This window comes from Alexandromys fortis, unplaced genomic scaffold (assembly GCF_014885135.2).
Source record: "Alexandromys fortis isolate MF-2015 unplaced genomic scaffold, M_Fortis_MF-2015_v1.1 scaffold_33, whole genome shotgun sequence".
NCBI lineage: Eukaryota > Metazoa > Chordata > Mammalia > Rodentia > Cricetidae > Alexandromys > Alexandromys fortis.
Window position 1 is genome coordinate 2,482,236 of NW_026067917.1, and position 23,862 is coordinate 2,506,097.

At 43.7% G+C, this 23,862-nt stretch overlaps 1 protein-coding gene across 1 annotated transcript in view; it reads left to right on the forward strand.

Moving 5' to 3' along the window:
• Positions 1–23,862, forward strand: part of Neb (nebulin) — a 190,075-nt gene that overhangs the window by 14,644 nt on the left and 151,569 nt on the right. Inside the window, 18 exon segments of the mRNA XM_050140000.1 lie at positions 4,229–4,333; positions 4,852–4,959; positions 7,745–7,861; positions 9,388–9,492; positions 9,585–9,692; positions 9,795–9,899; positions 10,536–10,657; positions 11,677–11,755; positions 12,719–12,826; positions 12,918–13,031; positions 14,173–14,274; positions 14,370–14,477; positions 14,567–14,671; positions 15,665–15,763; positions 17,942–18,046; positions 18,561–18,668; positions 18,760–18,873; positions 21,558–21,755. Coding sequence (XP_049995957.1) covers positions 4,229–4,333; positions 4,852–4,959; positions 7,745–7,861; positions 9,388–9,492; positions 9,585–9,692; positions 9,795–9,899; positions 10,536–10,657; positions 11,677–11,755; positions 12,719–12,826; positions 12,918–13,031; positions 14,173–14,274; positions 14,370–14,477; positions 14,567–14,671; positions 15,665–15,763; positions 17,942–18,046; positions 18,561–18,668; positions 18,760–18,873; positions 21,558–21,755 — 2,010 coding nt within the window.

The following is a 23,862-nucleotide window of genomic DNA, read 5'->3' on the forward strand; positions in this document are numbered from 1 at the left end:
TTAGTATATTTGGACTTGCAATAGAAAATCATATGCAGAGAATCTTAAATAGCGGACTCAAAGTTTCAGAAAAGGGAAAGTCAACAGAAAGGGCCATCCCCTTAGGAGCTGAGGATCCAGCATATGAATTGGAAGGGGACATCCATGTATTCATTTCCCTAACCCCGAGAGTCTTCCACACCAGAAGTGTATACTGGATTTTAAATGCTTACTATGAAATTAAAAAGAATGTAAAATCATTTTTATGCCAATTGCACGTTAGAATGATAGTGTTTTGGGTCTGCTGAGTTAAGTAAAATATATTAAAATTAGCTTCCCACCTGTCTCTTTGCGCCTTAAGAAATATGGCTTCTGGGATAGCTTTCATAATAGGTATTTGGGACTGCACACTCTGGTTGGATTGGGTGACACACTGTTGGGTGTGTGGAAAAAGCTGCCAACCCGGGGTTGACCTTGTAGAATAATAAGAGCTGAGGGAGAGCGGCTGTAGATGAAGGTCACTGGATTTGGCCATGGTGACATGATTTATCTTAGTTTTACTCGGATTCCAAGTTCTCAGTATCTACTGTGCATCAAAATTCCAGCCTGTCTAGAGAGAAGTATTGTTCATTGTAGCTGTCCATCCAGTGACCAGACATCCAACCCAAGAGGTCTAGGTTGCCAATGGTGACTTCTCTGTGGTGCTCCCTTCCTCGAGTCGTCCCCACTGTCAAGCTGCTTGGATCCCCATGTCAGTATCACTGCATCCTCTTTTCCCCCACAAAGAGGTTAAAAAAATGTCTCCTCCACTGTCTCACTTTCAGACATTTAAACCCTTGACCCAGCCACCCTTGCCAACCATATATTCCATGTCCATTGCTTGTCCTGCAGCCTCCTGTTCGGCTGGTAAAGATCACATGCTGGCTATGGTTGTATTGACATTACATTCTCTTTCTAAGCCTTCCTTGCTATCCTTTTCAGAGTGTATTTTCTTGCCTTTGTCTTTGCCAAAATCCTGAGCTTCATGCCAGCACCCTTTCCAGGCTCAGGTGTGCTTTGTGGTTCTAACTGAGGTGGAGCAGGAGAATTATTCTCATAACAGATATTCCAGGAGAGGGAACAGACTCACCATGACCGGGAAGTGGATTCTGCACACAACATTGGGAAGTCCCTTTTGTTTCTCTGTACCTTTTGCAGAAGAGATGTGATTAACTCAATTCATGTTCTTTCCATTTGATAACCACATAAAAACTGCAGGTGCCGATCTGGAAAGTGAAGCCATGAGTTTAAACAAGACACCAGGGAGCCTAATTTGTAGCCCAGTTCCCTGGACCGACTGGTGGTTAGGAGGGGCTATGGTTTAGAGAAGCAACGGCTGTGCCTGCTAGCATGTGGTCACCTCCCCCAACAGAGTCTATTCAGAGCTCAGAACTGACCCAGTGTTCTTTCTCTGTTAAATGAAAGTCGCAGGGAAAGTTAAATCACATCTTTCCTCCAGGCTATCATTGATCAGCTGCAGCAGAGCAGGGGGAGGAGTTTAAGGAGAAAGCTTTAGGATCAGACAGGAAGTTGGATGTTGGGCTTTTGATATGTCTTTGTGCATGGACACTGCCTGCGTTTTCCTCCACTCGTGTTAGAAGTCTGTTCCTTTGACCTCCTTGCTACCTGCCCATAAAGGGGAACAAGGGCACCCTCCTGCGAAGTTAGCCAGCCACCTCCACTCCTATGCACTGGGAGCCCTGACCAACACAGGAGGACTTGGGAACAGACTGTGAGTGATCGATCCCCAGCCAGACCTGTTGCAGGAGGAAATAGCAGGTTTTTCTTCCTGGAGGGTGAGAAGGGAGGAGGGACTTTGAAGGAGGCATCTGGATGATTCTGTATTCTGCTCTTCTTGTTTAACTATCTTCTTAAAATCCCGTGTCTATCTTTGTTGTGAGAATTGCACCCTTTCTCGGTTCTCATTAGTCAAGCCATACACACAGTACCTATTTCTCGGTTATAACCCAAGGGTTGACCAGTACGAGCATCTGCTGCTTTTCAGCTTGATCCTACAAAGATCTCTGTGTCTTGACTTTCCAATGGCACCAGGTTTGATTCCTTTGCCCGAAGTCTTGAGCTTCCTGGGGTTTTCTGCATGGAGACCCAGAACCCCATGACAACAACTTAAATGCTTGAGGATAAAAGCTGAGATGACTTCCAAAGTCCTGTTTTGTTCTTTGCTTTTGATTTTTTGGATATTTTCACTGTTTTATTTGGTTTGGTTCTGGTTTTTTGAGACTTTAGAGTCTTACTGTGAAATCCAGGCTGGTTTTTAGCAAGGTTCCCTTGCCTCACACTTCCAAAGTGCTTGTTTACAGATTATCTGCCACCATGTCCAAACTGAACTTCTGAAGTTTTAACATTTATGGGTACTTTATTTATTTATCAGACTCCTAAGAAGCCTAATCCCAAAAAGATTAGATGTACTTCTACAGTCTTGGCAAGTCCCCAAGTGTAGACCAAAGTTTCTGTCCTGCAAGCCACTCCCAACTAACAGACACAGAGACTAAATATTAATTATATCATGCTCAACCGATAGCTCAGGCTTGTTACTAGCTAACGCATACACTTAAATTAACCTATATTTCTTGTCTATGCTTTGTCAGGTGGCTTGATACTTTTTCTCAGTATGGCATGCCCATCTTGCTCTCTCTGTGTCTGCCGGCACCTCCTCTGACATCACCCTTCTTCATACCAGCATCCTTAGTTTGGTTGCTCTGCCTATACTTTCTTCATATCTATTGGCCAATCAGCTTTTTATCATACCAGTCTGAGTGACAAATCTTTACAGTGTACAAGAGAATTATTCCCACATCAAGTAATTGGTCTTACTTAGGATTTCTGTTGCTGTGAAGGCACACCACGACCATGGCAACTCTTAATAAAGAAAACATTTAATTGGGGTTGGCTTACAGTTCCAGTGATTTAGTCCGTTATCATTATTATGGGAAGCCTGGTGACATGCTGGCAGATACGGTGCTTGAGAGGTAGCTGAAAGTTCTACATCTGGATTGGAAGGCAGCAGGAAGAGAGAGGGACACTGGACCTGGCTTGAGCATCCAAAACCTCAAAACTCACCTGCAGTTGACACACTTTCTCCATCAAGGCCACCCTCATAATAGTGCCACTCCCTATGAGCCTACAGGGGCCATTTTCATTCAAACCACCACAGGAAGATAGCTAAATCAGTAGTCCATATTTTATTGCTCTGTTTTGTTAAGGTAGGATCTTTCCATGTAGCCTGGTTTTATCTCAAGATTCTCCTGCATCTGCCTCCCCAGTATACAAGGCAAATCGGAGTTTTAGCAGGACTCATTTTCTCATTCTGTCTGTCTCTGTCTCTCTCTTTCATTTCACATAGTTTTTCTTCAGTATTGCCATTATTATAATTATTATACCATTCATCTGTTTACTGTCATAGATACACAAAGCGTGTGATCTTGCTTCATCTTGCTAGCAGTGTTCTGTGTAAAAATCCTGCATCCTTTCGGTTGAGAAACTTGAATTGCTGGCGTGCTAAGTCAAATCTTTGGTAATGACAGTGTTCAGTCATAGGCACTAAAGATCTGGAGGTCTAAAATGAACAGGTATAAAAATTGCTGCTAATAATTGGCATATTAACCATTGCAAAGACGGAAAATAGGACATTTACGGGAAAACTGTACTTCCTTTTACTCTGACACATTGGTTCTTTACATTAGAGCTTGTGCTGATGGTATGACAAAGAAGGGCTTTATATTTCTATGAAGAATATGGTGGGAGGTATAGGTGATACAGGCCACCTGAGAGTCGGCAATGATGTCTTTAGCGTAGCTCTATGAGCCAAGGAGGAGAATTGCTCTAACCCTGCTCTAGCTTTGCCTCATGGGCCCAGATACGGGGTTGACTAGGTTAATTCTGTTCTAAGAATACATGGGTCAAGGAAGTTCACAACAGTATACCTGGGTTCAGTTATGAGATAACTTCCACACACCACATGTGGGGTTCAATTCTATGTCCCTAAAGTCAGCAAAGAGAGTCCTCTCCTTGACTTTCTCTGTTCCCCTCAAGTCAACTTTCTTGATGTGTAAGGTGACCACTCTGCAAGATTACTTGGAGACTCTAGCATGAGCCTGGTAAAGATATTTAATGTCACACTATTCCTCAATTCCTATTTGTCAACTCTTGGATTTTGTCTTTGCTTCATTTCTTTTCTTCCTGCCCCCAGCAAAAATATAAAGAAGACTATGAAAAGAAAGTCAAAGGCAAATGGAGTGAGACGCCCTGCTTTGAAATTGCAACAGCCAGAATGAACGCCGACAATCTCAGCACAGTAAGTAGGGAGTGAGAGCCAGATGTCCTGGGAGAGGACCCCTGTCTTTGACAGCTTCTAGCTGCTAGCAACAGCTCGAGGAATTCTGGAATGCTAAATATTATTTTGACCATGTTGCATGATTTCTACCTCAATTTCCATAGGAACAACCTAGTGAAACCCTCTTAGTAATGACAGAATACACTTCGCATGAGTCAGAAAGGCTCTTTGCAGTTTATTCTTCCCTGCTGGACAAAATTGTGCATTTATAACATTGAGTGACTTAATTTCTTTCATTCATCTGCCCTGGCTCTCCAGAGCTTTCCCTCAGTGGGCTGGAAAGACTGTGCCTTTCCCATTGTTCTCCAAGCCTGTTCGAATTGTCCAGATCTCTGTTAAGCTGATAAGACATTTTGGCGATGCCACCGGTCTCCAGTTGTGACCTGACTGGCCTAAACCCAAGGGGTGGGGGTAGACTTGAGGGGCTCTGTCCTGAAGCTTGTCTCTACAGCTGTTCTCCCGTGTCTTTACTCTCACAGAGGAAGTATCAGGAAGACTTCGAGAACTTGAAAGACCAGATCTACTTCATGCAGACGGAAACGCCTGAGTACAAAATGAACAAGCAGGCTGGAATTGCAGCCAGCAAGGTATAAATGAAGACGTTTTCCCATCCCTTAATGTCTTTAGTGGGGTGAGCTTGCCCTCATTCCGGCTCTTGAATATAATAAAAAAGATGCCGGGTAGATTCTGAGCGAAGTTACTGAAGTTGAGACCAGTGTAAAATAGATTGCCTAAAAGCAGTAAAACAGAAAATTATATTGGCATCACAATTAGAAGCCTTAATGGCGCCTAATCACCATTTTTATTATTTCACGGAGTGAAGGGCCTTTTGCTGGCCCGAAGGATGAAGGTAATCATCTCAGGTAGCAGAACTTCTATCAGAAAAAACTAATGATTGGCAGCTTTATATGAAACCATGTGCCTCATGCTCAACACTGTCACCAGCCTGTGTTCTGACTGACGGGCGAAAAACCTAGTCCCAAAAGACTATGTCCCAAAAGTCCATGGACATCTTCAGATAGCCTGTAGAGTGACTTTGATATGTAGGTTATGCTTTGACATTTTAAAGTGGTATGGTTTTTATAAAAACATGAACTTTGAGGTCAAGTAAACTGGTTTGATCCTTGCCTTTCCTGGAGCCCTGGTTCTGCCAGAGGTTAGAAAGCAGGACTCCACCACCTAGAAAGTGTGAGACAGTGGCTGGGTGTGAGATAGAAGGGAACGATTTCCACCTAAGCAGCTCACTGGATGGGGTTTCTCCTGAAGGATACAGGGATGATTTACAGGAAGAGGAGGTGATTCTTAGTGAAACCGGAGTTCATCTTCAAACCTGTTAGATTCAGATGTCTTTTAGATTCTCAGGTGGAAGTATGAAGTTGGTTGGTTGACTGCATGAGTCTGGAGGTTCAAAGAATGTTTACGGGAATTTTATATAAAAATTGGGGGACATTAGTGTGTGGAAAATAATGTCCTGAGACTGGACAGCACAAAGGAGATAGGATGGGCAGACAGCCCTGTAGTGATGAGGCGAGCAGGCCTGCTTTTCATCCCGCCTGGCTTCCACACGGCTAGCTTTACGCCCGAAATAACAACACACAAATTGTATTCATTTAAACACTGCCTGGCCCATTAGTTCCAGCCTCTCATTAGCTAATTCTCACAACTTGATTAACCCATTTCTAATAATCTGTGTAGCACCACGAAGTGGTGGCTTACCGGGAAGATTCTAAACTATGTCCATCTTGGGCCAGAGCTCCATGGCGGTTGCCTCACTGCCTTCTTCCCAGCATTCTGTTCTGTCTTCCTCGCCTACTATGTTCTGATTTATCAGGCCAAGCAGTTTTCTTTATTAATTAACAAATGAAAGAAACAGAAGATTCACCTACATCACAGCTCCACCGACTGAACCCTGACATGCTCCCAGCTGAGACAGGAGCACGGTTGAGAGGTAGCAGGAGTGTGCACAATTAATAAAGGGGGAAGATGGATTTATCATTTGTGCCAATGTGCAAACTACCTGGGTTTGCTAGTGCAGAGTCACTGGCAGCCCAAAGAATAAGTTGGCTGAGTTTGCTTGGAGAAGGCTCACAACTGAATAATAAAGAAGAAACCACTGAAGGTCAGAGTATATTGCGTTCTTTCAAGAATTTTTCTTAAATGAAAATGAAAATTAATGGCAGCTGATGGAAAAGAAAATAATAAGGAATGTTTTAAGATAGAACACACAATTCCATGCTGCTACGCTGATGGGGAAAATCCAACAGAGAGGTAACCCTGAGCTGGTGCTGAGAGCAAACTGCTGGGTTGAAGTCCTTGAAGGAGGGGAGATCTGGTCTGTAAGAGGAGACATGACATCGTCATAAGCCCTAGTGACAGATGCAGGTGGCATGATAGGGGTTTGTGAATGTCCTTTCTGCGCAATTCTGTTTTCCCAGGGACTTTATAATCCCATGAGGTAGAAAGGTTGTGCAGGTCTCCCAGCCTGAAGAGCCTGCAGAGTAGCCCTTATGATACTCTGGGTAGACAGTAGGGTTGGAGCATCTGGGTTTCAGTTGTGCGTTATCTGTCATTGTCTACGGAACTGATTGACCTCATTTTGTGCAGTTTGTAACAGTAGTGAATGGTTTAGGATTCCTCAGACTTTATTGGCTCCACTTCCCAAGCGAAAGGCAGACTCGAGATCACGGTCTGCCTCAAGACCATGTTGTTTCGATCGCTGTGGACAGGTTCCTTTTCAGAGTTTTTTAATTTCCCCATCTTAAACTTACAGCGTCTGCCATGGTTGGGATTTAAAGTACAAAATGGGAAGGGAAAAGAAAGCTGAGGTTGCCACCATTCATCCCATGGCTCCTTTTTCTCCTGCCTGTGTACTAAATATGTGCTTGCTCAATGCATGGCTGTAGGAAAGGCATCAAGGCGGCGCTGGTGCTCCCAGCTCCTTGTCTTTCAGATGTGCAGGCAGATGGCAGCTGGAAGTTGGAGTGGAGGCTCTAAAGAGCAGACATCTGGGGCACGATGTGCTGTCACTATTTGTGTGTTTCTCTCTTCCCCCCAATATTTACATGCCTTTCTCCTTTCGAGGACAGAGACCATATGCTGTTCCTTTTTGTGTCTTTCCCAGAGCCAGGCACACAGTCAACTCCCTCTGATATTTTTGAATGAATAAATGAATGAAAAGAAGAGGTTTCCTGGAAACTCATGCTGTTTCTGTACTGCTGCTCTGAGTTATTCCGGGTGTTGTGGTGATAAAATGTCAAGCCGCCATTTTTCTAAAGAGGAAATTGATTTGGGGCACCATGTCATCATTGCTATCGTGGAGACTAGGGCAAAATAACCTGGGGAGTTCCTTTATTATTTTATTTCCTCCCACAGGTGAAATACAAAGAAGACTATGAGAAGAATAAAGGAAAAGCAGATTATAATGTACTTCCTGCATCAGAGAACCCACTGCTCAGGCAGCTGAAGGCAGCAGGAAACGTCCTCAGTGACGTAAGTCAACTCTCTTCACAGATCTGTAATAACCGTAACTTTATGAGATGGAGTCTTTCTCCTTGTGTGATACCTGTATAGCTGTATACCTCTATATCTATATAGCTGTGTACCTGTATGCCTGTGTACCTGTATAGCTTTGCTAGTGTTTTAAGGTTCTGAAGGAAGAGTCACAGCACAGCTGACTAGCCATAGAAAGCTGAGGGTCTCTTAAACACAACATACCTTACTATCTGTAGCCAGTGGAGTGAATTCAAAGGGCAGGGAAGTCCTTATCTGCTTAGAAGATGCTCCAGCATCTGGGGCTCCTTCTGGGCATGGGCATATTGTGCTGGGCTTCTGAACAGGCAAAGGGAGACCTTCAAGAACAGAGCTAACACTTGAAACTGTCACCTGCAGACACTTAACTCAGAAAATGTCCCCTGACATGGTCCCTGACTACTTCTCCCAAGTAAGCTATTGGGGTTGAAATAGATAAAATAAGCCAGTGCTTGGTATTAGAAAACTAAGGGTCCAAGATCAGTTTACCAATTTGACTAAAACACACACACTGACATGTATACACACACACACACATACACACACAAGCACACACCTGAAGTGCACACATGTACAAGAAACACACACAAAATACACAACAAACATACACAGGCTAAATTGAGGTTTTATATGGACAGATTAATATGAAAATTTTTTCCAAGATTCAAAGATTTTACATAGCTCCCTGGATAGGTTAATGCTTCTCTACCCTTGAACTACGTCAGCATACTGGGGTGCATGTGTCTGGGGAGCAGGAGGGCAAGGGATAAGGTGTTAATTCATCTGTCCAAGTGGCTCTGCTGTAACCTCAACACCAAGTGCTTTGTTTTCCAATGACGGGCACGTTTACCAAACAAACCATCTCAAATCCACTGTTGCTAGAAGCAGGGATGTATTGACACTTTGAAAACTCAACATGAAAAAGTGATCATGGTCCACTTTCTCATCCGTGCCCTTGAAACCAACCACTGATTGGTTGTGTTATCTTAAGGCTAAACATAAATGTTAGCAGTGAAGGAGAGCTGGTGGTGACTCATTCATGCTTCAAATTCTCAGATGGGTCTTATGTTATGAAGCCTAATTGTGTTTTTCTACTTAACTTTTTATAAAAGTTTATTTGAAAAATAACAAAGCCATTATCATAGCCTCTGTGTACTTGGGGCACAATGAGAGAGTAAGTGTGGAGAGAGAGAGAGAGAGAGAGAGAGAGAGAGAGAGAGAGAGAGAGAGAGAGAGAGAGCGCAGCTCAGAGATGCCAGCCAAGGCTCAGCTAGGGGTAGCATGTTGGCTTCTTAAGTTTCTGAAAAATGTCAAAATCTCAGGTTTTACAATCATTGCTAATAACGCCATGACACCGAGTGTTTGTAGGTTTCTAAAGTAGTTGGCAGACGGTATCTTTTCTTTTGTCTGGTGTTGGAAAATATGAGCGTTATAATCAGCGTGGGAGTGACAGGATCTATTTTAACTGATTTTCCCCCCTTTGGCAGAAACTATACAAGGAAAACTATGAAAAGACAAAGGCCAAGAGCATCAATTACTGCGAGACCCCCAAGTTTCAGCTTGACACAGTACTGCAGAACTTCAGTAGTGATGTAAGTATCGTCCCTGTCACCCACTCTTTTAAGGCTCACTTATTTAATAAGCCACTGGCCAATTAACAAATGGAATACATTTTGTCTTTCAGACTAAGTACAGAGATTCCTACCTAAAGAATATTTTGGGACACTATGTAGGCAGCTTCGAGGACCCATATCACACACACTGTATGAAAGTGTCAGCCCAAAATAGTGACGTAAGTCCTAAGGCTATTGTTTTCACTTTCTAAATAAGATGCTGTGGGTTTAAGGCATAAAACGATGGTTGGATCGTTACATCTGATTATTTTCCCTCATAGAAAAATTACAGAGCGGAATATGAAGAGGACAGAGGCAAAGGCTTCTTCCCCCAGACCATCACCCAGGAATATGAGGCAATCAAGAAATTGGACCAGTGTAAAGATGTACGTTCACACAGTGAGCTTGTGACAAAGTCCTTCATCCCCCTTCAGCCCAGATGCTTCCTACTTCGGGGACACTGATCCAGATGTTGCTGCCCTTTGTGGCATCTAGAGGCTGAGATGCTTTTAAAATGTTGACCGCTTTACAAATATGTATAAGAAAGGCAGCTGTAAGAAACAATTTTGTAGAAGATATACTTCTGTTCCTGCTGGCATCCCATGTCTCAAGAGCTAATTCTAGCTCATTGCTGTGAAGAGCTGTCAGGAATCTGAAAACATGCGGTCGGTCTTCATATTCACAGAAGAGCACCTCTCAGACAAACTGCAATCCAGCTAAAAACAAACACCTTGAATGTTTGTTTAGCCACCAGTTTCTTTTTTTTTTAATTTTAGAGACAGGGTTTCTCTGTGGTTTTGGAGCCTGTCCTGGAACTAGCTCTTGTAGACCAGGCTGGCCTCAAACTCACAGAGATCTGCCTGCCTCTGCCTCCCGAGTGCTGAGATTAAAGGAGTGCACCACCACAGCCCGGCTTAGCCAACAGTTTCTTCAGGGTGGGGTGGGACAGGTTCTTTCCTGGCTCAGAGACCACCTTGGACGTCGTAGACCCCACTAAACCAAACAACTTTGTTCCCTTCCAGCACACCTACAAAGCCCACCCAGATAAGACCAAGTTCACTCAAGTTACGGACTCTCCTGTTCTGTTGCAAGCCCAGGTCAATTCCAAACAGCTGAGTGACGTAAGTCCTGCTAAGTACCCATCTTGGGGGAAGCAGTTGTGGGAGTGGGGAGGCATTTCATAAATTTATGCAGAAATTCAATGTATTCCATTCAAGCTTTGTTCACGCTGGGAGTAATACTCTACCTCTACCTTCTCAGCTGATAAAATCCAGCTTCTTATTTGATTACATTGATTAGGAGACCATTACATTTTAGTATATGGTTGTATAGTTATAATCATTTGAAATATTTTTCTATCTGGATGGGCTGAAGCTTTTTGAGTAGACAACTCTTAGTGTAGAATTAAGACACAGGTAGAACTTAAATTATTGAAGGGAACACAACTTCTAAAACTGGATTCACAACCCAGCTTCTTGTGACAAGGTATTCAAATGAGTTAATTTTTCTGTGCCTCTTTCTCTTACATAATTTGTAGATGTTTGGGACTCAACATAGTAGATGTATTTTGAGTATCCAGTCAGGCGCAGGCCAGAGAGCATACAGGCTTCTCTCTGCCTACTAACTTTCTAGAAAACTGAAACCTAGAGAAAAGTTTATTATATGAGCTTTTGGTATGAACCTCCATGCCTGTCTTGGCCTAAAAAAAAATAAAAATAAAAATGGCCGCAGTATATTTTTATGGCCAAAATGACAGTTCAACCGCAGTATCAGTAAACACAGTATATGCAAGGTGACACTTATGAAGGCGTCTCCAGTAAGTGGCATCAGCGAGGACAGGAACGCCAGGACAGTGTGTCTGAACCAAAGGGGCCAATTGTGAAAGACGTGGAGAGAGAGGAATGTGTACGAAGAGCCACCTCATTCTGTCACCTGCTGTGGTGGAGGACATGGTGACTGTGAAGGACATGATGACAGTTGACGAGGGTTGAGGACACAGGTTCCGCACTGCACAGTGACTTTCCTAAGCGCTCGATCTCGTGACGGTTGTCAGTTATTTCACAAAAATGAAGGAGGTTTTGTATTTGGTAAATCTTTTTCTTCTGAATTTAATGATTTATTCTCTCTCTCTCTCTCTCTCTCTCTCTCTCTCTCTCCCCCCCNTGAAAAATTCAAGTGTCATATACCTCCGGATGCCCCTGCCTTTATCCAGCACAGAGTCAATGCCTATAACCTGAGCGACGTAAGTGCCTCGTGGACTGCCCCATACGGGGGGCACATTGCTAGCCATGTGCCTAGTGTTGAGTTGCTTCATTGTAGTTCAGTGACTACTTCAGTGGTGAAGCTAGGAAGCACCCGTGACATTCACGTCACGTGTCTACCTTTCTGTCAGCGTCCCTTTAAGCTGACCTTGCATATCCCTGCTGCCTCTGTGTAGTCGTTTTGTAAGTAGCTTCGTTTAATTGTTAGTAACCTTAATATTTTCTAGCCGGCCTCTAGGATGTCACCATGAGTGTGTGTTTCATTGTAAATCTTAATGTTACATCTGCCAGAAGCATTTATGTGTACTACGCCATAATTCAATTTTCCTAGTATATGATCTTTTTTAGGAATGATTTCCTTTATTCCCCAGGCTTATAGTGTCCTGTTTTACACAAATTAGACTTGTGTCTAGATGTAAGAAAGCTTATGCTAATGATAACACTGAGGATCTGAAGGGCAGAAGGCCAGGAATCCATTGCCAGCTTTCATTTTCCAAATTAAATTTCATAGAAAAGTTAAATTATCCTCTTAGCTTCTTCAACAATTCCCAAAACAAGTACTGCGATTATCTGGGCAGTAGAATGATTCATGAAATGACCTCTGAGTGGATTTAAAGGACAAACGAAAGCGATACCTGAAACCACCAAGAGTGAGCTAACTGCATGCCTGGACCACTCTCTACTCTTTAGTTCCGGGCTCAGATATTAGTGTGGCCCTGGAATTGAGCTAATTTGAAAGATTCTGAGGGAGAACAAGAAACCTAGTCTTAGAATTAGAAGCTCCGTCTTAAAGGGAATTAGCTTAAATATGCACAATTGCGAGACCATGAACAGGTCTATTTATTTTCTGTTAGGAATACACCGCTGATACACCCATGAGTTAGCCTAGCCTCGGTCTTCAGGTGTGATGACAGGCATCTCTCTTTTGCTGATTTCTTTCCCAGAATGTCTACAAGCAAGACTGGGAGAAGAGCAAAGCTAAGAAGTTTGACATCAAGGTGGATGCCATCCCCCTGCTGGCAGCCAAGGCCAACAGCAAGAATGCCAGCGATGTGAGTGTGGCCCTGGGCTGGCCTGGGCTGGGTTGGGCTGCTGGCCTGGGATGTCCCTGCTGAGCAGTTAGCGTGTGTGGTGTCCCTGCAGGTGATGTACAAGAAGGACTATGAGAAGAGCAAAGGCAAGATGATCGGCGCCCTCAGCATCAACGATGACCCCAAGATGCTGCACTCCCTGAAGACGGCCAAAAACCAGAGCGACGTGAGTGTCTTTGCAAAACCGCTATGTTTTGATGTGGGTACCCTACCAATTAATACAACCTTGGGTTGGACGTCAGCCTACACTCAAATCTGATTCACATAACTAAATGTGGAGAGGTTTTGGTTAGCTGAGACTCACTGTTTTGTGACATCATTCTTCCCTGGGAAGCTTGCTTCTTTCATCTCCTCTCTGCCTTTGTTTTATGAGGAGGAAACAAACCCTAGAAACATTGTTTTCTTCGTTTCCCAGGAGTGGGCTAAGTATGTAAGTATACACAGTGTTCCTAGTATCAGTGTGGGCGCGCACCCGTTCAGTGCCCTGAACTAAGGTGTTTGCAAGGATACGCGGAAAACAAACAGCAAGAAGTGAGAAGACCAACTGCGAGACAAAGCGGTAGCGCCAGATGAAGCATGAATGCCAAAGCAAGATATTTCAGTTTGAGGATTTTATAAATGTTGGCTTCATTATGAAGACTTTAATCCTTACTTTAGACAAAAAAATCTACTAAAACTGCGTTTGTAATTCCTAATAGGAAAGAAATTCTTACATTTCATGTCATTTACAATATTCCCTGTCTTATTGAGTGTATTTTGGGGTTACTATATGAGAAAATTAAAAGGGAGTGGGGGGAAAGCATATGACAGACATACACATTAAAGAACTAAAAAATCTTAAAGCCATCATTCAAGGACAGCTGCTATACAAGAAACATAAGTTAGCTGGGAAGGCCCGCTTTTAGGAGTATGACGACATGTGTTTGGACCAAGTGCCGAGCTCATGACTTTGTGGAGGTGCCTGTGTCCTCCGGCCCTGCTTAGGCCTCGGGACTCGTTTTACTCCAATTTTTTAGGTAATTCATGTTTTTCAAGCATAGGGAAATGGGGCACTTATTTCAAGGCAGAACTTCTCTTGAGTGGCAGGTGCATTCTCTTTTGGTCTGAGCAATACTGAGTTAAGCAATATGAGCACTTGCCACTATTAACACCTAATATCATACAAGACATGAGCCTCAAGGGTGTCCTTTCTTCATGGTGGAAAACAGTGGAATAAAACATCACCATCCCGTCACATTGTGTCAAGTCTGGCTGTTGGTGTGTGAGATGTATTTTTCTTTGCTCAGTTTTCTTTTTTCTTTTGGCAGAGGCTATACAGGGAAAACTATGAGAAGACCAAGGCCAAGAGTATGAATTATTGTGAGACCCCTAAGTATCAACTCGACACCCTTCTGAAGAACTTCAGTGAGGTGCAAAGGGCCACGCCCACTTCTTGGGCGGGGATGGCTTTTCCTGCCCGTTGAAAAATCACTGCTAACGCCAAGCATTGTGTTTTCTCTACTAGGCAAAATATAAAGATTCATACGTAAAGAATATTTTGGGCCACTATGTAGGCAGCTTTGAGGACCCGTACCAGACGCACTGCATGAAAGTTACAGCTCAAAACAGTGACGTAAGTTTGCATCCCGTGACTCGGGCCGGCGGTGGCATTGTTTGGGAGGCAGCAGCCATCCTGATTGGTTTTGTCCTTGTGATTTTTAGAAGAGCTACAAAGCAGAGTATGAAGAAGACAAAGGGAAATGCTATTTCCCTCAGACGATAACTCAGGAATACGAAGCTATCAAGAAGCTGGACCAGTGTAAAGAAGTAAGTCAGCGGCCCTGAGTTCCTCAGGTTGGGTGTGGGATGCTTGTGACATCTAGTGGTATCTTTCATAGGGTTTAAATGCTCTCACCTAGTGGTCAGGATAGGATATTTTATTTAAATTGGGCCTTGGAGGGTAGGATTGGAGAACACCAGAATTACTAAGAAGAAGTCCATTGGCTATGAAATTCTTTCAGGTTCAATGTCTTTATTTTCATTAGTATGTACAGCTATTAATCCAGGGCAAAAGGACACTACCCAGGTTTGTCATAATCGGAGTCTTCATTGCCCAACAAAGCAATACCAGGGCATGAGTCAGGCACTGTCCTTGATGCTGGAGACTAGGGTACCATGGTGACCTGATCTTCAGTAAGTTCTGTTGGAGAGTGGAAGAGACAGGCAGTGAAGAAGGAACACTTAGGAGCAAGGAAGAGACGGACCCAGGCAATCTGAAGCAAGACTGGTCTGCCATGACAAGGTCAGGGCAGAAAGAACAGTCTTGAGAGAAAGGGACATTGAGAGAAGACGAGACTGGGATGTGCTGGGAGGATGAGTGAGGATACAAACAGGAAAGGATGGTGGGATGTGCAGAACTCATAGCTCAAAGTACAGCCCTGACTGGACACGAGTTTCAGTGCAGAGGCATACCAGCTGCATAGATGCAGCAGAAAACTAGGTACTTTCTCAGCCTTTTGGTTAATATCAAATGTAGAAAAAAAACAAGAGGGAGGGAGGGGGAAGAAGAAATGGAGGAAAATAATGTTATTATATTTTAGTATAAATGCTACACTTCTGCAGCTTAACCCTGGGATGGGAGGGGGAAAGACGAAAGAAGGGAAAGAGAAAAAGAGAAGACGAGGATCCTAGCAACGAACCAGTTTTTCAGAACTAACGAAAGCAAAGTTTTGGATGTAAACATCCGCTGCATTGGTGTGGGACGAACAGGAATAGAAAACTCCAGTGTGGACCGTCAGCGACGGCTGTCTTCTCTTCCAGCACACCTACAAAGTGCATCCTGATAAGACTAAATTCACAGCAGTCACCGACACGCCTGTGCTGCTGCAGGCCCAGCTCAACACCAAACAGCTCAGTGATGTAAGTTTCCTGACTCGCGTCGGAGGGGGCGACCCAGGGATGGCTTACTGAAAATCTCAGTGTCTTCAAGGATTCTTCTGTCATGCCATTAATGCCACGCTTCAGATTTTGCTTAATAAAGTGCAGGTGAAGCTGCTAGATTGAGCTGCAGCCCCCAGCAGACTGATAGGCAGCAATATAGTAACTGAGAGTTTTTAAGTAATCCATTGATTTTTTTTTTCATAAGATTGCATTACTTATTAAAATGTGCCCCATGAACACACTAGAGCTTCGTGCCCCTTAAGAAAACAGTTGCAGCAGAGGTATCCGTTTGATGGGCAGAAAGGAAAGTATTCCTGTTCTGGTAAAGTCACAAAGACTTTGCAAAAGGAAAAAGGTGTACTATAACAAAGCCTTATTCCAGGCAGTTAGCAGGAAACATAGAGTTAAAATATGGGGGCCACTGAGATGGTTCAGTGTGTGCTTGCCACTAAGTCTGATGTCCTGAGTTCAATCTCTAATCTCCTTCTACGTAGTGGAAGTAGAGAACTGACTTCCAAAAGTAGTCCTCTGAGTTCTTGTCAAACTTGTCACACACACACACACACACACACACACACACACACACACACACACAAACAAATAGTTTTAAAATGTAATTTAAAGCATTTTAAAATTAAAGCTAGCCCAATAGCTACATCACCTCTTCCTCAGTGTCTCCTGTACCTAAGGCTCAGGAGACACGGAGGAAGAGGTAGGTGGAAGGAGTTAAGAGGCAGAGGACCGTGAAATCTGCCGTGAACTGTGTCTCCTGGAAATGACAGGCAAGCTTCACTCCTGACACCTCAATAGTATGGCTGTCTATGCAAGACCTGGACAATGATACCGCAGACATGCTAAAGTGAAGGGGGATTCTTTGGGAGCCCCACCCCTAGACAGAGAACTACTGACAATTAGGGGTGCTGAGAGTGAGAGAGGGAGGAACCCCATAGTTATCGAGTACTAGTGCTCAGCCCTGAAATAATCGTGTACATACAGGCTGCACTGAATGAACTCAACAGGTCATGCTGACTTATGTATGCGTGTATGTGTGTGTTCATGTGTGCATGTGTGTATGTAAAGTAGGAATTGAAGGAAGAGGGGAGCAGGAATTTGAGAGGGAGTAAGAGGGCATGGGAGGAGATTAAGGAAGGAAAAAGAACAGAGGGGAAATAAAGCAACTATACTTTAACAAAGAGCTAGGTTAGGATGACGAGGAGAGGAACCACCGGAAGAGCACTGTGGGCGCATAACTGAGGAAAGCCTGAAGCAGCGACGGTGTGGCCAGCACTTTAGAACTGGGTTATAAGCTGTCCCCGGGAATTATTCTGGTGGTGTTATTGCACTGATAACAGAATTCCGTAACTGCATTTTCATGCCTTCCAAGCCCGTTCTTGTGATGTCAGTGAGGCATGTATTAACACGTCTACTGTATAGCAACAGCTACGACATGTCTAAGTGAAGTCCAGTTTCCCACAATCCTTCTGAGGGAGGAAATGAGACGCTGACAAGATTAAGAAGCTCTTTGAAGCGTGTTCCTTAAAAAGACACAATACTGTCCTACACAAATTCAAGGAAATCCCTGCTTTGACCTGTATTGAATATCTTCTGAGTCCATTTTCTCTGCTATGAAAAAATACCTGGGGCCAAGTAATTTATAAACAGTAGAAGTGACCCTGGACTGAAATCTCAGCACTTGAGGGGCCGAAGCAGGGGAATCTTGAGCTTGAGGGTACCCTGGGCTACATGGTAAGATGCTATTTCTAAAACCACCTCCTCACCCCTCAAAAAGAATAGAGGTTTACTTAGTTCATAGTTCCAAAGGCTAGGGAGTCTAAGGACTTGGTGCCAGCTCAGTCAAGGGTGTCCTATTGAATCACCACATGGTGCAGATATTGCTTAGGGGAGACACAGATCAAGCCCTCCTCAGAGCTCACTTGACTAATAAAGCCACTACTGCGGATGAATCCACTCACGAGGGCACAAATCTTGTGAGCCAATCACCTCTGACAGGTACCTCCTGTCAAACAGCGCCCACATGACTTTAGGGGATTCCGTTTCAACTGCATGAAGCTTGGGGCCCACAACAATGTCTCCCTTCTTTCCCTGAAGCTTGGGGCCCACAGCAACTTCTCCCTTCTTCCCCCCCCCCACCCCCAGCTGAATTACAAAGCAAAGCATGAAGGTGAGAAATTCAAGTGCCACGTGCCGGCAGACGCACCGGAGTTCATCCAGCACAGAGTCAACGCTTACAACCTGAGCGACGTAAGTATGGGGAGAAGGTACAAGTCTGCCGGAAGACGCGGAGCTCGACTCGGTGCTGCTAGCTGTGGAGACAGTCAGCAGTGGACGTGGGACGACTTTCAGTCGCCCAGGCTCTGGGGACCTACTTCATTATCAGATGTCGTGTCCTTGGCCTCTGTTATTGTCACAAGCATTCTCTCAGGTGTCTGTTTGATAGTCTCTAGAGTTCTTGAGATTTCTCCCATGTAAATGTGTCATTTTCCCCTTTCTAAGTGGATGTCGGTTATATAGTTATTGGTGGTATAGACAAGGGGCTCTAGAATGTTCTTAAACAATTAAAACAGAATATGCTATCTATAATTTTAGTGGTATAGGAGAAACTATATAGTACACCAATAGTTATACTACTATTTGGTTAATAAATTACTCATAGATGAAATAGGTTTATAGATACAAACTTTCAACTTATGTTCACGGGATTAACCTGTTAAAAATGTCCTTTTTTAAAAAAAAAAAAATTCTGAAACTTTCCCAGAATGTCTACAAGCAAGACTGGGAGAAGAGCAAAGCTAAGAAGTTTGACATCAAGGTGGATGCCATCCCCCTGCTGGCAGCCAAGGCCAACAGCAAGAATGCCAGCGAAGTGAGTGTGGCCCTGGGCTGGACTGGGCTGGGATGGGCTGCTGGCCTGGGATGTCCCTGCTGAGCAGTTAGCATGTGTGGTGTCCCTGCAGGTGATGTACAAGAAGGACTATGAGAAGAGCAAAGGCAAGATGATCGGCGCCCTCAGCATCAACGATGACCCCAAGATGCTGCACTCCCTGAAGACGGCCAAAAACCAGAGCGACGTGAGTGTCTGCCCTCTTGTCAAGATGGCTTCACTGACCACATGCAGGGTGTGGAAGGATTCCACTTGGATGGTTTTGTGCCCATTGGGCTCTCAAGTTCATAAGAACCTATTGAGTGCTTTAGAGGTCGTGTGGGCCCCGTCTCTTGCGTGCCTCACCTTTGAGAACAGAAATTATTGGCAGTGTTTGACATCCATTCCACTTTGAAGACTCTGCATTAATATTTAACAGAGCGTCAGTTTTTGTTCTCAAAACCTCCTATAATAAATCTCTAAGGTGTTTAAATCTAATTGAGAAATAGCTTTTAAATTGATTTGAAAACTGTCTTTAGAAGAAACTAATGAACTTCCAATATAAAATCAAGTATGATTATCAATGCTTACTATTGTCTTTAATAATTGGTAGTGGTCTCCACCTAAGAAGAAAATTCCATTGATGATTAAGCCTTTTTTAAAATATGATTTATAAAATACCACATTTGTGGAACATTTTCTTCATCATACCTATTTCCTTAACTTCAGGGATTTGAGGATTCCATAAAAGTGATCTGTGGGTCATTTATCCTGTTCTAGTTTTTTTTACTATAGAGAAACAAGCATCTGTTCTTGCCAATTACAGTTCATAATGCTTAGAAGATATTTTAAGAGTGGCTACAGTGTTTGGCATAGCTTTCAAACACTGGTTTCCATGGTGAAGAAGGAAGATGTGGGTACCGTTTACTTGCTTCAACCATGTGCGCACACAATAATCCGTGTGTGCTTTCTTTATCATTACTGTGAGCATCACACAGTGCTCCTGCAATGCCACTGGGTTTCCACCATTCTGTGTGCCCTCTCAGGTTCAAAAGCCAGAGCCACGTCTCCACTGATGCCACAGACACCTACAGCATTCTTACTGGTTTGTTTTTCATCCTGTCCTTGAAAGCATTAGAGCACTAGGTGCAAAACCAACCTGTGAATTCTTATTAATTGATTGACATTTGCAACCGACAGACATCACCAGTCTCGTTAGTCCAGGCTAATGCTAAGCTGTGTCTAGCAAGGAGGCTTTTCCTGAAAGTCATGTGCATCTTCAATGATTTTTTAGAATGGATTTTTTAGGTTAGCAAACAAAGCAATTTGACCATGTCCATCACGGCATCTTCACACATGACCGTGTCATTAGACTCTGTTCTCCTTGCGTCACCTCCCCACTGCCTTTTCTCCATGTTCGCCCTCTGACCTGCTCCATTCCTTCTGATTCCTAACTAGTCTCCCTGACATAGTTAGGGGTTTGTTGCTGTGAAGAGACACCACAACCGTGGCAACTCTTACAGAGGAAAACATCTGATTGGGGCTGACTTGCAGTTTAGAGGTTCAGTCCATTCTCATCGTGGCGGGAAGCATGGTGGCATGCAGGCAGACCTGGTGCTAAAGAAGGAGCTGAGAGTTCTACATCCGGGTTGGCAGGCAGCAGGAAGTGAACTGGCTTGAGGTTAAGAGACCTCAAAGCCACTTCCTCCATCAAGCCACACCTACTCCAACAAGGCCACGCCTCCTAATAGTGCCACTCCCTATGAACCTATGGGGGCCATTTTCTGTCAAGCCACCATGCTCCCCCTCCTTGTCATCTGTATTCCATTTCCCTCTCTGTTTCCCATCTACCTTAGGGACTTTTCTTCTTTCTCACTCCCTTTGAAGTTTGTGACCTATCTACCAACACACACACACACACACACACACACACACACACACACACACACGAAGTCTAAATTTAAGCACCATAGAAGACCAAACATGGAGGTTGCCTTTCTGAGCCTGCCTTGTTTGGACTCACAACAATTTCCATTTGTATCCATTTTTCTTCAAATGCCCTAATTTCATTTTTATTTACGGCTACATAAAATTCCATTGTGTAGAGAAACCATGTTTTCTGGATCAGTTTGTCTGCTGATGGACAGCTAGGGCAGTTGCCTTTCCCGGCTATTGTGAATAATATTTCGGCAATAAACACAAAGGCGCAAGGATTTCTGTGGTGTGTTTTGGCAGCGTTTTATGGATGCTGATGTGTGTCCGCTGCTGAGAACATAAACACGAGCATCTGAACAGTCCAGCAAATCGCTCCCCCGCATCCCCTCTCCGCAGCTGCTGTTGCAGCACCGCCTAGTTCGTCCCTTTCCTGCGGGACAGGCTTTAAACATGCGCTTGTGTGGCACAGCTCATTCCCAAGCTTTCCATTTATCATTCAGGGCTTGGGTTTTATAATTTTTAAACTCATCCCCTGCAAATAACAGCCCACCAGATGTAAGAAGGCAGGTAAAGTCCCCTGAGCTTACTGATAGCTGTTCTCTGGCTGAAAAACTTTAGAAGCTGGCGTGGTAGTTCATGTTTGTAATCCCAGCACTCAGGAGGCTGAGGCAGGAGAACTGCCGTAAGTTCATTTTCAGCCTGGGCTCCATAGATAGTCCCAGGCCAGCTAGAGCCATACCAGCAAGACTAAAAAGTCAGAAGAAAAAAGTCAAATAAATTTGGAAAGATTCATATATGATTTTTTTTTCTAGCGGAACTTGATGATATAAGTTATGAGAACAAATATGAGGCAAGATAATTACTCAAATGTTTGCACCTATTACTCTAAGTTACACTTACTCTACTGTCATAAGAACTCAGTAAGGGCGAGAGGGACTAAACGCTCTCTTCTTCCAGCGTGAATACCGTAAAGACTACGAGAAGTCGAAAACGATCTACACCGCCCCTCTTGATATGCTCCAAGTCACCCAAGCTAAGAAATCTCAGGAGATCGCCAGCGACGTGGACTACAAGCACGTCTTACACAACTACAGCTACCCACCAGACAGCGTCAGCGTGGACCTCGCCAAGAAGGCGTACGCGCTGCAGAGTGATGTGAGTAGAGGCCTTCTCTTCCCCTCTTTGGAAGGGGAGATGGGACAGGATCTAGCCCGAGCCTAGCCTTTAGTCCTCTCTGAAGCATCTGCCTTTCGTGAGGAAGCATGGAGATCCAAGGGAAATGGTCCCTTGGTTCTTAGAAGCGCGTGTCCTCGGGATTGGACACCTGTGTCTGGTGTGTGCTGTTACTATTTCCTTCTGGAAACGTTTGCAACCATGCCGAGCTGAGAGTCCTTGGCTGTTAAACTAGAGTAAATCAAAAGTTGTTTTGAGTTTTTAAACGGATGCTAAGGGCCAGCGAGATGATCCAGAAAATCAAAGGGCTCTATTAAGCAATAAATCCCCCTTTCTCTCCTCTTCTGGCCCCCAGAAAACACCTGTTGCTATACGTTGGGCTATTGTAGACACATCACATGTGTGGAGTTACACACTATTTGTCTTGGAAACTGAGTTTTTCCCCTTAGCATAGTGTCCTCAGTTACACTTATTACAGCTCTTGTCAGAGTTTTCTTCTTTGTGAAGGCTGAGCAGTCTTCTTTATCAATGGATGCTACGTCTTGTGTATCCACTCTTCTCTTGGCCGCTGTTTGGTTTGCTCCCACCTTCTAGCTACTGGGAATTGTTCATGTGACCATGAGTAATGGATTGTCCTGTCAATGTCTGATTTCAGTTCTTTTGGGTGGATACCCCAGAAGTCAAATCATGAGGCCATATGACAGTCTTTTAGTTTTCTCTGAAGCTATTTTTCCAGTGACTGAAGAATTTACACTCCTACCCGTCAGCACAGAACCAAGCAGGCAGTCGGAGAAGACAGGGCAAACTCAGCTTGATAGCATCTGGGCACAAACCCAAATCTCATGCTTTGGAAAGCTCAACTTTTATAGGTCAGGTAACAGGGCAACAATCTAAGGCCAGTCTCTGAGTCCCATGCTCAGCACAGGGAATTTCCATCGCAGACATGTCCGCAGGAAGAAATTAAAATACACAAACGCTCGCAGATAGCAAATAAAGCATCCCTTCCTTGGCGACCAGGATCTGTGAGATGACCTTTGAGAGCTGCCAAAATCGTTCTTTTAGGCTTTTTTCTGCAAGTGTTTGCCATCCCAAGGCAAGAGGAAGGGGCTTTAACCTGTGAGCAGAATGAACTTAGCACCCTTGAGTAAAACTTTAACTTGTTCTATTTTCTAAGCAGTCCGACAGTTTCCAGGCAGGAATTTCTATTAGACTGTATCAAAATACAGAGTGATAGTTTGATTTTGTTAGGTCCATATATGAGGATAAAATATATATATTTCTCATCTCCACTTTACTACCAGTGACAGTTACTATATGCAAGATCTTGATTCCTAATTATTTAATTTTCCTCTGTGTCTGCAATACAATTCTATTTGAAGGTCCCCAGAGGCAAGGTTGATTTATTGGTTTTTTTTTTCTACTTCAGTTTATTTATTTATTTATTTTTTTAGATCCATTCTAAAGAACAAGAATTTTCAGTTGATTTCTAGAGATAAATTTCGGGTGTCATCTATGGTCCGATGACACCCGAGCTCATTATCTTAATGACACCTGGTGATTGTCCCCACATAATATCAGTGCCAAATAATAGCTGTCTCCTTAAGCAAATTAACAAGAACTATTTCCAAGTGCTTTGTTGGCCAATGCAGAAGCCCTTTTAAGATGGTCGCTATACATGAAGGACAGTGGGTGCCAGGGCTTTGACAAATAACTACCATCAAACATTAATAGAAAATGACCAAGATTATTCACCTTTAATTCTGTGTCATCAATTCCGGCCTAATTTGGTCACAGAGATACAACACTTAACATTCCAGGGTGCAAACCTCTACAGCCAATGGTCCCAATATCATCATTCCATTTATTCTTTGAAATACAGCCTGGAATCGATCATTTTCTGGGTTAATATCAAAATTCTACACATTTCAATTAAGTTCACCGTAAGGGGGAAGTGGAGGACATGACCATTAGAAAGCAATACTCCAGGCGTTCCAAGCTATCACCAAAAATACGTTCATGTGTGGAGCAACACGCCTGCCCAGACATCTTTAAAACCCTGAGTAAAATGCCCGTCGCTGGTATAACAATA